Source organism: Sinocyclocheilus rhinocerous, unplaced genomic scaffold (genome assembly GCF_001515625.1).
Source record: "Sinocyclocheilus rhinocerous isolate Xijiao unplaced genomic scaffold, SAMN03320098_v1.1 scaffold585, whole genome shotgun sequence".
Taxonomy (NCBI): Eukaryota; Metazoa; Chordata; class Actinopteri; order Cypriniformes; family Cyprinidae; genus Sinocyclocheilus; species Sinocyclocheilus rhinocerous.
This window is the reverse complement of record NW_015630024.1, coordinates 2,190,021-2,204,956: the sequence shown is the minus strand read 5'-3', so window position 1 is coordinate 2,204,956 and position 14,936 is coordinate 2,190,021. Positions and strand designations below refer to the sequence as shown.

Sequence of the window (14,936 nt, the reverse complement as noted above, 5' to 3'; positions counted from 1 at the left end):
TTCGGAACATTCATTCACGGATTTGCGCTACTGTCTTCACACACAGACGAAACTTACTAGAGAAGTGTGAAGTGTGACATAATATACCTCTGTAAATAAATACAATATAAATAGGGATGCACCGAAATGAAAATTCTTGGCCGAAGCCGAACAAAATTAAACACTGGGCCGAAGGCCGAATACCGAACATGGTTTTTCTAGGTTTTTTCCCCATGTATTTTGCCAATTTTTTTTTTCCCCCATTGCATAAATTAAAAAGCCAAAATGTGCTTTTTACTGTTTTGTCTTGCTTTTCAAAAAAAATAATAAATTACAAAACAACAATTTAAAAATATTTAACACTGAACATTTTTAACATTCTAGCAGATGGAGCGCGCTCTGCTGGACAAACTTAAGTAATTACACCATTTCAAGCATTTTATCTGCGTTATATGTTCTGTAAAAAAAAAATTCATATCGGCGGCATATTCGCCGATACCGATATATCGGCGACAGGCTCATATCGGCCGATAATATAGGCAAAACGATATATCGGTCGGGCTCTAGTTCTTGCACTACCCTGGAGGGAAGAGTCTTTGAGCTGCTTGGCTCCTTGCCACATGTGACAAACTTGTGCTTGTTTGTGAAGGATGAACCTTGCAAGAGTTAATCTGGTCATCTTTTCCTTGCAAACACAGAAACAAGATTTTGAGCAGAGCTTATTTTTAGTGAATCAGGTTCATAACCACTTTTAAAAATAAAAGTAATGGTTCCATGAAGAAACTTTAACATCCATGGAAACTTCCCATTGAAAAAAGGTTCTTAAGATTTTTAAAATGTTCTTCACACTAAGAACAAAAAAAATGGTTCTTTTAAGAACTGTTCACTCAAAGGTTCTTTAGGGAACCAAAAATGGTTCTTCAATGGCATCGCTGTAAAAAAAAAAATCCCCTTGTGGGACATTTATTTTAATGTACATATAACTGTGTAAAAATAGGTTCTCAGCAGGTTCAGTAACAGTTTAGGTCAACTATATAAAGTTTAAAATATAAGGGTTGTGTTTGAAGTGGGATGAGCAATAAAGTAATCGTGTAAAAATAACAAAAAGTCCTCTCCAGAACCAGTTTAGTAGGGTCTCCACTGCGCCTGTGGTAAAATTCAACGTTTGCAGATCTCACGGGTCTGCTGTGTTCATAAGCAAAGCTCACTTTATCACCCTCATGAACATCAATTATCTAGACACCAAACTGTCTGTGAGTGGTCTTGGTCCTGTTGGATTTTCCCAACTTGAATGGCCAAGCTCGTTCAAGCGCTAGTTGTCATTAAACAGCGATGTTTGGCTTAGTTTCAGTCTGGCTGCACAGTTGGCTAGAGTCTATCTTCAGTGGCAGAAAGTAAAACTTCGGCAACGCTGAGTCAGCAGCATATGCCAGTCACGGATCAGCCAATTCGGCTGATTGGTTGAGGTGAACACCGCAAGGGGGGAGGTCATCTGTTGCTAAGTGATAAGGTCGTTCTAAGTGGGCTACTCTGTATTTTTTCGAGAGGCCTCGGCCATGGGCTCGGGAAATAGCAGGATTATGGTGCCATAAAAGCTGACTTGATAGCAAACGCAACCTGTGCTGTAGGATTGATATAGTGATTGTTTGGATAGTTGAATATTTAGTGCTTTGGCCACTTCGGAGAAGCCTATCATGCATTTGTTTTGTTTATTCAATCAGTTCATATGTACTGAAGACAGTTCTGTTCTAATAGCTAGTGTGTGTTTATAAAGTATACGTTAATTATTTCCCTAAAGCCTATAGACTAACATTGCTGCTTTGTAGTTGTCTGTTTAAGGATCAACAGGTTCAAAAGCATTTTTATTGGTTGATTTGTATTGGCATGATACTTAAAGGGATAGTTCACCCAAAAATTAAAATTGTTATCATTTATTCGCTCCAAGTCTGTATGGCTCTCTTTCTTCTGTGGAAAAAAAGATATTTTGAAAAATGTCTTTTGTCTTAAAGACAATAGTCACCTGAAATGTGTTATGCAGAAGAAAGATTTTTATATTTAAGAATTTTTTTAATATTATGTTCTTTTATATATTATTATATGATTATTGATTTTAAGAAGTTACTGAAGTTATTGGTATTTGTTGATATTATATAAATGAATGTAAATGAGCACATGTGTGACCCTGGACCACAAAACCAGTCATAAGGGCCAGTTTTATGAAAGTTGTTATCTGAAAGCTGAATAAATAAGTTTTCCGTTGATGTATGGTTTGTTAGGATAGGACAATATTTGACTGAGATACAACTATTTGAAAATCTGGAATCTGAGGATGCAAAAAAATCTAAATATTGAGAAAAGCGGCTTTTAAAGTTGTCCAAAATGAAGTCCTTAGCAATGCATATTACTAATCAAAAAAGTTTTGATATATTTACAGTAGGAAATTTACAAAATATCTTCATGGAACATGATCTCTACTTAATATTCTAATGATTTTTGGCATAAAAGAAAAATCGATAATTTTGACCCATACAATGTATTTTTGGCTATTGCTACAAATATAGAATTAATTGAATATATAAATAAAATTGTGCATGCTTATTTTTTTTTTTTACATTCAGATCAGTCAATATCACTCAGTCTAGGTCAGTGCGGTACAGCAGGGAAGAACTGCAGAATATAATGTCATACAGATGTTTTTAATATTATTAAAAAAAATTGTCCATCAATGGTGGCAACCAGTAAGCTAATTTCTAATGAAGAGACCAGTTATTATGACAGATTTTAATGTAGGCTTTTATACATATGTAAACATTATTTAATTACCATTATAACTAGCTATCTCACAAATTTTTGCTCACTCAGTGTTTTTTTTTATTTTACAGTGGGGTAATTTTGGTGCAGTAGCCCTAGATAGCTTGATTTCAAACTTTGAATTGAATAAAAAATGACAAGTAAGCCGTCAGTAATAAAATAAGAACAAATAAAGAAATTAATAATGATAGCACAAATAAAAAATAACGACAGGCCTTCGAATTAAATAAATTGCTTTTTAGTTTTTCAGGTAGGTCTAACAGTAGGGTTAAGATATTTAACTTTTTTTTTTTTTTACCAATTATCCAAATAATGTTTAGTCCTAGAAAGCTATTATTATCAGAACACGTGAGCATAACATAGCGGTTAGCAGATAAATGAATGAGAGGGCAAGTCCCTGCTCTCGACAGATGGCACCCCGGTTGGGAAACACTGGTCTAGGTAATCTGATCTTTCGAATGATTTCATAACACATACATGAAATCTTAAAGAGAGCAAATCTCAAAATGAATATACAATTTTCATACTGTACATTATAATATTGTGATGACTAAATTTGAGAGAATTACATTAATTTGTTAAAACTATTATATTACTAAAAGTTTACTACTGTAAACTTTTTTTTTTTTTTTTATCTTATTAAAAAAAAAATTCAATCTGTAATTTTGCTAGAGTTCGCCATTATATGACAATAAAATGTTTGATTTTGATTGCTTCCATTGTCCTCATTTGTAAGTTGCTTTGGATAAAAGCGTCTGCTAAATGTAAATGTAAAATAAGCCAAAATGTTTGTATTGGTTAACCTCTACTCAGCTCAATGTTACATTTTGGTAGGTAATTTGTGATAACCACACAGCATGCACTAAATTCACTCAAACCAGAGCAACTGCAAAGTAACGCCCTGGAAATCACCCACAACACCCAAGCATCGTGATTAGCACCACTCACATTTCACATTATCAGCAGTGTCTATACTCTCTTGTGCCTGAGTGAGGTTCAGTGGTGTGCACTGTGGCTGCCTTGAATAGAAATCTGTCGCACCACCACACAGTTCGCACATTGAACTTTGAAAACGTACAGTGCTAACAAAGCCTGTGACCTTTGCCCTCCCCCTGGCCTTTATTAGCCCATTATGACCCAGTGCAGAGAAAACACACTCACGCCATATGTGGACTAGTGTCAGCCAAATGCATTTACAATGCACACAAATAAGCTGTTAACACTGGTTCCAATGTCCTCTGTAAACATGTTCCCACACAAGTCTCGACATGATATGTTATGCACAGATCCTTTGAATATATATTAAAGAACATTAATTCATTTACTGTCCTGGCCACCTGTCTGTTGAATCTAATTACTCCTGTGGTTTTTTTTTCGTTCTAGGAAACGGCAAGCTCTGTGTATCTAGTGATGGAGGTAAGTGGGCTTGTTTTCCCAGTGTCTTTTGTTGTTGATCTTGTCTGTCCTGTACCTGGTAATGCCTGCAATTAGCCATGCCCTGGGGCCAATGGAAGACAGCTGCAGTTGTTAATAACAACACCCTTAGACAGAAACAGACTTGAAATCAGGTTGTTTTGTGTGACACGGTGAGGATTTGTAAAATTTTTCCAATTGCTATGAGACCAACTTCCTGTAGATGCCTCGCCACCAAGTCAGTTCTCAGAAAAGCTCAATGGAAAGGCAATGGGGCCACTGGAAAGCCCATCAGTGGTGCACAAAGGAAAATAACGGCCCATCTTTTCTGAGTGACTAGTTTTAATATGCATCTGAATTGTCTCTCTCTGTGAAGTGAACTAAGCCCTAAGCCCTATTCAGATGCAGGTTTTGTCATTCAGCATTGTGTGGTGCTCTTATTCATAATAAAAAGATCAATGTTCTTTCTTTAACTGCAGTACTGCAATGGGGGAGATCTGGCTGACTACTTGCACTGTAAGTGGGACATTTCATTTATCATGCTCTGACCTCATTTTGGGATTTTTTTTTGTTCTGTAGATGCTCTACACACCAGCCTCCTTTATTAAATTGTGTTCACTCTTAATAATACATAATTTGAATTTGATTGGAGTAAATTCTGCTTTGATAAAGTAGGGATGTTCATCTTAGCTTTAATTGCTACAGTTTTTTGCTTATTTTGCTTGCGTGATGAAAAAAGTGATATCAGTTTAGTTCAAAAGCATGCAAAACCAAACTCAGGAAGTTAGGCCAGAAGGGTTTGGGGTGTGTGTTTGTGTATGTATGTTTTGTTTAAAGCGGGTCTGAGGAAGCTGTAACTGTCGACTGTAGGGTGTGAGCTTGTTTTCAGAGGAAGCAGTTGCTCTGAAAAATCCAGACACAACAATTTTCTTTCTTATGGAATCTTGACATGAGAAAAAAAAAGGCGAATCTCTACAGCATATTGCTTTGCTTTTATACGCAATGTGTAGTATTTGAATTTATAGACAGTTGATATACATTGCACTATGAAAGGATTGCAGGTTGAATTTGCATTTTTGATTTGCCTGTAAACTGTAACTGGTTACAAGTTGTTACATAAACTGTATATACTGTATAATATAAACAGTGTTTTGAGTCAAGGCCAGATGATATAATAGAAAACATTATCTCAATATTTTTTAGTTTTTGATGGTATGCTGTTTAGGAATTTGATCTGAAATGACTTAAATAGTGATGCATTTTTTTGAATGAGAAGACATAAATTCATTAACAATCTAGTTAAATGTCAAGATGCACTACCATTGAAAAGTTTGGGGTTAGTTAGGCTAGATGTATTTGAAAAGAAATTAATACTTTTATTCAGCAAGGCTGCATCAAATTAAATTAATCAAAAGTGACAGTAAAGACATTTTAAAATGTTACAAAAATGTCTTTATTTCAAACAAATTATTTTCTTTTGAACTTTCTGTTCATACCATGAATAGAGAAAAATGTATCAGTTTCCCCCAAAATATTAAGCAGCACAACTGTGTTCAGCATTTGATAATAATAAGAAATGTTTCTTGAGCATTAAATCAGCATAATGATTTCTGAAGGATCACATGACACTGAAGACTGGAGTATTTGATGCTAAAAATTTAGCTTAGCTAGTACAGAAATAAATTACTTTTTAAAATATATTCAATAGAAAAGTTATTTTAAATTGTAATATTTCACTGTAATTGAACCCTCACTCAATCAAGGACTTCATACAACAATTCACTGAATTTATTGGTAACATCGCCACAAACTATGACCATTTTTTATTGGTGGGCGATTTTAACATCCACATATGCTGTCAGTCCAACCCTTTATCCAAGGAGTTCCTCAGCCTTATTGAGTCGTTTAGCCTGGTCCAGTGGATAAAAGACTCCACTCACATCCAGAGACATACCTTGGACCTAGTACTCTCTCATGGGTTTGCGATTAACGATATTGTTGTATCTGATTATATGCTTTCAGATCATAAGCCTGTTTTATTTTCTTTGTCTCTCTCTAATCTCTCTCTTTCTACATCAAAAGCTATAACATTGTCTCGGTCCTATTCTCCTCAGTTTGGTTCAAATTTTAAACCGCACTTCATGGATTCCTGTTCTCATCTTAAAGGGGTCATATGATGTTGCTAAAAAGAACATTATTTTGTGTATTTGGTGTAATGAAATGTGTTTATGCGGTTTAAGGTTAAAACACGGGCTTGCGGCAAACACACGTGGCGACTCCGGGCTGGACTCTGCTTCGTCCACGGTGAAAGTTGATGTATTCCCTCCGCGACCAGCACGGATCAGCTCCAGGCATGATGAAGCAGATATGGTCCTCTTTTGGAAGGCCAAACAAAGTAGTTTCGCTTTCACAACGAAGCACACAGCGTCTTCACGACATGGCGGCAGCGGCAACAACAATAAGTTACGCCTTCTTTCTTTGCGTGAACCTTTGGGCGGCGTTATGCAAATCTTCCCACACAGTGACGTAGACATGTGGGGGCGTGTTAGAACGAGCCGTTTTAGGTAGGTGTGGCTGACTCTTAACTTTTATAAAGAATATCTCTTTGGATTTGAGACTTTAGTCTTTGCAACTTTACAGATCTTCTTTATGCATGTAACACTTGTAACACTCCAAAGAGAAAGGAAAAATTGAAATCGCATCATATGACCCCTTTAAGCATAAAAAAAAAAAAAAAATCAAATCAAACATTTGAACGGTAGTGTTTATTTCCCACACATTTAACTATTTTCATTTACGTTAATAGTAATAATGCTGCTTTGTTTTATATCTCCAGCAAAATCTTATTAATATATCTTGAACAGTCAGTAGCTGTATATTGCCCAGCCCCAATGAATTCATCTTTACAATCATGCTCTTTTAGCTAAGGGCACTTTAAGTGAAGACACCATCCGAGTATTCCTGCAGCAGATCGCGGGGGCCATGAGGGTCCTTCAGGCCAAAGGCATCATCCACAGAGACCTGAAACCCCAGAACATCCTGTTGTCCCATCCTGCAGGCCGAAAGTCCCACTCCAACAACACCTGCATCAAGATAGGTGTGTGTGCCAGTGCCAGTGTTTTTGCTTCTAGTTTATCGTTTTTACATTCTCAGCTTTCAAAGCATTAGAACTCTAGATACCATGTCCATATGCTTAAGCAAGTCTGGCTTTTGCAAATCAAGCCTTCTTTTTAATATTTTGCTTGTGTTCTGCTTAATGATTTCACTTTAAATGGCCTCTAATGGCGCTTTTCCACTGCGTGGTACGACTCGGCTCGGTACGGCTCAGTACGGCACGGCACGGCTTGGTTTGGCTCGGTTTGCGTTTCCACTGCAGTTCAGTACCGCTTTAGAGTGGGCAGGATTATTCACATGTCGTTATAGTTGCGCTGCCTCTACTGCCGCGACTCCTAAAAAACTTTTTCATTCCGCGTCGCCCCATCAAGCTCTCGCTGGATCCGCTCCTCTGCTATCAACGAGAGGAACGTCTGTTCTTCCTCAACAGAGGCAACAGACACTTTTTGGTTGTTAAAAAAAAGGTGCGCTCGTTCAAAACAGTTGCGTTCGATCCTTCGCTGGCTGTGCTGATTTAAATCTAGCGGTTCTTTTGTGTTTGTGTCGCAAGTTCAGAGACACAGGTAGTGACGATTCTCTCCGGCCAATCCGTGATCAGCAGAGTTTACACGTCACGTTTTGGTAACGGTACGGTTCACTTGGAACCCCAACCGAGGTGGTACTAAAAAAAGTACCAGGTACTGTACCCAGTGGAAACCCCCCAAAAAGTGACCCGTCCCGAGCCGTACCGTGCCGTACCATGCAGTGGAAAAGCGCCATAAGTCTGCCTCAGATAGATTGACAAACTACAAATTAAACGGCTTTAGGCCAGTGTTAAAATTATGTTCAATGATATGAATATATAAATAAAACAGTATATTGACTTAAAAAGCCACTCTTTGTAAACTAAGTCTATTTAATAATTTAACAGTGTTCTCTTTTATCTAAACCTGGTTTGCATTGCCCAGAGTGCACTGCTTCACCAGCACAGTTTGTAAGATCTTATTTTGGTCTCCTCAGCTGACTTTGGCTTTGCACGGTACCTGCAGAACAACATGATGGCCGCCACACTCTGCGGGTCCCCCATGTACATGGTACAAATGTTTACATTTCCTTTTCAAACCTTTCATATACATGTGCATCATTGTGATTATTCTCATTATATCTCATTTATTATAACTCTGAAATGCTATTCGCCAGGCACCTGAGGTTATTATGTCACAGAACTATGATGCCAAGGCTGACCTGTGGAGTATAGGGACCATTGTGTTTCAGTGCTTGACTGGAAAAGCTCCATTTCAGGTACGTACCATTCTAATTATAGTTAATTATATAGATGTCACTTTCAAGTCTGAGATATTATGGCATTCGGAAAATACAAATTTAATAAGAAAGCAATAATATAAAAAGTACTTTTTTTGCGATGTTGTCCATCCATCAGGCCAGCAGTCCCCAGGACCTCCGATTGTTTTATGAGAAAAATAAAACTCTTAGCCCAAAGTATGTCCATTTCTTATTGACTCTGATAGTTAATGACACCTTTCAGATTAGTTTTGGCATACAGATTCTGCTAAAGCATGTGTAAAAAATCCCTCTCTTTCCCCTTCTCTCTCTACAGCATTCCCAGAGAAACTTCCAGCCATCTCAGACACCTGCTGCTTGGCCTCCTGCAGAGGAACCATAAGGACCGTATGGACTTTGGTCAGTATCCTGAGTGTCTGTGCCCACTAAATGATGAGGCAATGTTTGTTATTTATAAGCTTAGTTTTGGCGATCTTCCTAAGCTGAAATATTTGTGTTTTTATAGATGAATTCTTCAGACACCCTTTCTTGGAGGCAAGCTCCTCTATGAAGAAATGTGAGTTATTGCACTGCCATTTTAAACTGTGTTTTTACTCTGTTTTTACCATTTTAAATGGTCAGTAATGCTTAATCTTTAGAAATTGTTTATTGTTAAATTAAATATTATTTAGGCTGTTTTATTTTTTTATCGAGTTTGCATCCTTGCTACTAAAATTTGGTTTAATACCATGATTCTTTTCTATTAATATTAAATAAACATTTAAATTCATCTGACTTTTTTCTATACTTTGTAAATGAAGAAATATAATCAATATATATTTAAAAATGTATAACTATTACAGCATAATTACCGTATTGACCCGAATATAAGACGATGTTTTTTTTTCTTGGAAATACATCTGAAAAAACGCAGTCGTCTTATATTCAGGGTCTAGACTTTGACATGTCAATAATACACCCACAACAATAGGTGGCGCCAAATACGCATAAAACGAGTGTGCCATGAAATACGTAATGTAATGCGTGTTGTAAAGATCGCGAGTAAAAACAAAAAGAAAAAGAAAAAGAAAACCTTACAGCTGCATGAGTCGTGACTGTCACGTTAGCCTGATGGGACCAAACTCCCTTTGTGATTTTAAAACGTAAGACAATACCCAGATTTGAAGACTACAGTAAAATTTAACTTCTACTGTTAATAAGATTTTGGTAGGCTACTATTAGATGGATAGCCTAAATGTCCTAATTCAGATGGACTACCGTTTTTTTTTTTTTTTAATGGTATATCAAAAAGTGTATATTTTTAAAATATGATTGTTGGTACATTTTACCAGTTTTTACCATACTTTCAAAACAAAAATTAAAATAGGAAAAATATGCAATATGAAAATAATTGAAGACAAAATGTGTTTTACTGAGAAAAAACAAGATTTGGTTTTTAAAAAGCCTTTTTCCAAAAAGTACATCTGGAAAAAGGGGGGTCGTCTTATAATCAGGGTCGTCTTATATTTGGGCCAGTACGGTAATTAGAATAATTGCAACACCAGAATGTTAATATGGTAAAGTCAATAGGGGGTAACAAAATTGGGACTAAATGTTGGCTTGTAGTTATCCATAAACACATTTCACATTAAATAAACAAAAATATTGTTGAATTATTTTTTATTACAGTATGTTATAACATTGTTATAATGTGAGAAAACAAAATGTTCACAATTTGTGAAAAAATTGAGAAAATAAAATGAGATCACTTGCTTGTCTTCCCACCATGCTGTAAAAAGGGTCCAAATGGTGTTTTGGGTGTTTATTTATTTATTGGGTTACAAAATGCAGGATACTGCTAAATTTTATTTAACTCATTATTTTAGTTTTTACTCCAGTGATTTGAATATAAACTAATTAGATGGCAAAAATATGACTTTATATGATTGTCATTGTATTTCTGGAAATGTGTGTCTGTGTTCTTCACAGCTGCTCCAGTGACCGTGACTTGCTTTCCCAATTCAGCCTCTGCAAGCTCATGCAGCAGTTCGTCTACTTCACACCTGGCCTCGCCTCCTGTAAGTATGTGTGTTCATGTCCGTGTTCAATGGTGGTTCATTGTGTCAGCTGCACTAATAAATGTTGGAGTGTCAGGAGTTTGTCACAGACATGAAGATAAATAAGCACAGCATCCAGCTGCCTTCTCGAACAAAGATGCACTTTCTTAACATTTTATGGTGGCTTGTAACACTAATCCGTGATAGGAGCCACATGTTAATCAGCTCTGCATTTTGTGGTATTTTATGGGTCTCATGGTATCAGAATGCTGTATAGAGGTCAGGGCTTTAAAAGCAAAGAAATCATACTGTCACATTCTGTTATTTGAGGTCTATAAATGGTCATAAATATAAATTTTCTTTTTATTAAAGAGACCATAAAAATTTACATTAACACTGCTGTTCAAACGTTTTGGGTCATGGAAGATTTTTTTAATGTTGTTTTTAAAAAATCTCTTAGGCTCACATAGGCTGCTTTGGTAACACTTTAGTATAGGGACCAATTCTTTTAACTAGTTGCTTATTAGCATGCCTATTAATTAACATATTGATACATTAATGACATATCTGCATGAGCATATTCTACATCCCTAATCCTACCCAATATGTAAAAATAACAACTACCTTACTAATTATTAATAAGCAGCAAATTAGTAGTTTATTGAGGTAAAAGTCATAGTTAATGGTTTGTTAAAAGCAACAATTGGACCTTAAAATAAATTGTGAAAACATTTATTTAATATTTTAAATAATATTTTTGTGGAAACCATTATACAGTTTTCAGGATTTTTTGATGAATAGAACATTCAAAAGAACAGACTCATTTTTATGATCTTTCATTCAGAAATGATACCTAGTTTTAGCAGGACTGGATGTTAATGATTCAGGACTGTGTAACTCTCAGAACTCATCCTCTTTTATGTTTTGTAGCAATCCCTTGCAGAGATCCAGCAGGTCCGTGCAAAGGCGTTAGCCTCCCCTACCCAGGATTCTCCAGGATACCTGCTGAAGGACTCGGGAGGTGGTGGCGGCGGCAGCAGTAGCAAGAACTCGTCCTGTGACACTGATGATTTTGTCATGGTTCCAGCTCATTTCCCCAGTAAGCCTGCGAGAACTTTGTCCTGCCAGCTATTATATTTCCTTTCCTTCTCCTCATTTAAAAAACTTTGTTACTGTCCTGTTAAAGTGGGATTTCTGGGTATTTATCATATTTTTCCCCTCTGTCTTTTTAGGTGAGCTTATCTGTGACATGCCGACAGGAAAGGTTCTCCAGGACAGTCTGATGTATAGTGGGTAAGAGCTCACTTTAACACAGGGTGTCCACGGGGTCTTAAAAAGTATTAAAAGTTGATAAATCAATTTAGAGAAAATTAAGGCCCTTAAAAAGTATTAAAAAGTCTTAAATGCCATTTTCCAAGGTATTACATTTTGTATCATCTTTTCATTATGTATATTTGTCGAATAGTGGGGTTCTGTGTATTTTATTTATGTAATCCCGCAAGATTTGACGTCATCTGTTACGGTGCTCACCCCATATGTGGGGGGTATCGGCGATACCCCACATATTGATAGCGGTGCCCTGATGCGCAAAAATTTTAACAATTAAATCCTGGAAAGAGTCTTAAAAAAGGTCTTAAAAGTTATTAAATTTAACTCCATGATTCCTGTATATACCCTGTAACAGTTTACAGATCCCACAAAATCTCTTTCCTGCTTGACTATAAAAGTTAATCTATCATACAAATTTAAAAACCAAGTTTATTATGATAAAAGCATTGGCAAGGTTATGGGGTTTGATTCCTGGGGACAGACATTTTATTACAAATGCCAAATTCATAAATGTAGATGCAAACTCCAGTAATGCCCACAAATTGCACTGGTGCTGTTGCTCATGTAGCTGATGCAAGATTGAACCCGGTTTGCAACATGATTTTTCTAACATCATTTAAACATGATCATTTGGTGCTCATATTATTATCAATGTTGAAAACCATTGTGATGATTAATATTTTTGTTGAAACTTTTGATGCATTTTTATATTCTTTGACGAATAGAAAGTTCAAAAGAACAGCACTAACATTATAATCTAACATTATAAATCACTTTTGATTCGTTTATGCTTTGCTGGAAAAAAAGAACCATTTTCTTTCTTAGCAAAAAAAAAAAAAAAACATACTGACCCTGACTTTTGAATGGTAATATATAAAATAAGAAACCGCACACTTGGCACAGTTTTTTATGTTTGGTTGTAAAGCCTGTACGCACTTTACAGCTTGCGTAATTACATTTTCAGTTTGATACACTTCAATGGAGTAAATTTCCCTCACTAATTAACCATGCTAACATATTCTATAGTATCGTTTGGCATGAATCCACTGCTAATGTTCTCCATCTCTGTCCTGCTTTAGGAGTTCTCTTCTGGCGTCTGGAGGTCAATGCAGTCAAGGAAAAACCCCGCCACGCTCTCCCTCCTACAGCAGCTCTCCAGGACCCAGCTTAGAACTATATCTTTATCGTTATCTTTATAGTTATCGTCCTTGGTGTGAACGGGCCTTAAGACCACAGCCGGATGAACGTACGGCGCTGAAAAAATGACTAACAAAACGACCTTTTCATGTCAGGGCATTTCAGCTGTTTTCTTGCAAGCAAATAGGATGAGTCATGATAAGTTGTCTAGTCATGGAATTATTTATTTTATTTTATATGTATTTTTTGTGATTTTTTTTAAAAATTTATTTATATTTATTTTGGTTTACATTTATTTATTTTATTTTTATCTATTTTTATAAATATAAATATTTATTTTTATTTGTTTGTTTATGTTTTAGCTGGTGCTTTAATTGGTGTATTGAAAGATTCAGGTAGCCCGCCAGTGCATTTAGAAAAAAATGTAGTTTTGCACATCCCTACATGCAAGTTACGAGTAGAAACCGCGGGCCTTTTTAGGTCACAGTTTCTACATGTAGCAGCAATGACAGAGAATGACTTTTCCTGTCTAGCAAAGGCTAATCTTTTCACTCTTTGGTTTCTGGGTCATTGAAGTTCAGAGCATTTGCCACAAGGGAAATGAGTCCTAGATTGGCTTGAGGATTGCATCTTTGATGGGCACAGTTCGTCCTGTTCTCCTTCATTATTAAACACGGCCCATGAAACCCACAGCCTCGCACAATAGGCGGTCATAGATCTCTCCCAGCCTCTGCTTCTGTCCAGAAATGTCCTGTGAGATTTGAAATGTTTTTATTTTATCGATCGGGTGCTGGAAGATACTGATGTTTGTGCTTTTATGTTTTCCCTTTTTTTCTGTCTGTCTCTCTCTCTCTATTTGTTCAATTGCTCCATATCTTTGGCCCTCCCTCTACTTTTTATTCCCGCCTCATTCTCAGCAGGCCAAGTGAGTTTTCTGGGAGTAACTATGGCAACTATGGGCAGTCCGTACCCATTCCAGTCCCCACACAGATTCACAACTACCAGCGCATGGAGCAAAACCTCCAGTTCCCAGGTCAAGAGGGCTCTCCACAGTGAGTGACTCCTAATATTTCCTCCTTGAAATTCAAGAATCTGAATTTTAATTCACTTGGCCATGCTCCACAGGAAGTTGATTTGGAATGATAAGAAGAGGCATTTACTGAATTTTAATTCAAAGAAGGTCAACACTGTTACACAACAGAGGCATTTATTTGGTGCAGCACAAGTTTTGCAGAAAAACCTATTATGCTCTCATATGTAGAATAATATTTTTCTCAAGCAATAAGATGTATTTCTCTAAACTTCTCTAAATTCAATACTCTTTAAGTTCAGTGCTGTTAATTGAGCCATTAAAACTTTTAGTGTAAAAGTAGCCCGGAGTCAGACGCACCTCTCCCGCATTGACATCCGCACGTCACACGCGTATGATCGCGGACGCGATTTGGAATCACAAACTTGGCTGCATTTGAGTCTTCAAGTCTTATTCGTTAATAAGTAAATTTAACGAATGTTACAGTATCCACTGTAGTTGTCCGCTAGTAAAAACAGTTTTATCAGTCATTATCCGTGTACGAACCAGCGCAAACAGATAATGTTACCTCACGAAGTTAGCCATCAGTCTCCTTGCTTACGTTGAGCATACCAGCTTATTTCTGGTTCAGACACATATGGCTTAATTAAACCGATATTTCCACTTGCCATTGCCATTGTATCGCGTTTAGTACACAGGGTGGCCGCGGGTCCTTAAAAAGTCTTAAAATGTCTTAAATAAAGTTCTCCTAAAATAAGGCCTTAAAAAGTCTTAAAATGTCTTAAATTCAGATTCAGTAGGTCTTA

The 14,936-nt window shown here is 36.5% G+C and overlaps 1 protein-coding gene across 1 annotated transcript in view; it reads left to right on the top strand.

Moving 5' to 3' along the window:
• The window catches only part of LOC107739710 (serine/threonine-protein kinase ULK1-like), a 29,586-nt gene that overhangs the window by 3,496 nt on the left and 11,154 nt on the right, over window positions 1-14,936 (top strand). The window contains exons 4-16 of the mRNA XM_016551915.1: window positions 4,174-4,206; window positions 4,683-4,719; window positions 7,127-7,300; window positions 8,317-8,390; window positions 8,497-8,598; window positions 8,738-8,796; window positions 8,915-8,997; window positions 9,104-9,154; window positions 10,567-10,655; window positions 11,565-11,733; window positions 11,867-11,927; window positions 13,043-13,129; window positions 14,015-14,152. Of these exons, the coding sequence (XP_016407401.1) occupies window positions 4,174-4,206; window positions 4,683-4,719; window positions 7,127-7,300; window positions 8,317-8,390; window positions 8,497-8,598; window positions 8,738-8,796; window positions 8,915-8,997; window positions 9,104-9,154; window positions 10,567-10,655; window positions 11,565-11,733; window positions 11,867-11,927; window positions 13,043-13,129; window positions 14,015-14,152 (1,157 nt within the window). The remainder of the gene's footprint in view (window positions 1-4,173; window positions 4,207-4,682; window positions 4,720-7,126; window positions 7,301-8,316; window positions 8,391-8,496; window positions 8,599-8,737; window positions 8,797-8,914; window positions 8,998-9,103; window positions 9,155-10,566; window positions 10,656-11,564; window positions 11,734-11,866; window positions 11,928-13,042; window positions 13,130-14,014; window positions 14,153-14,936) is intronic.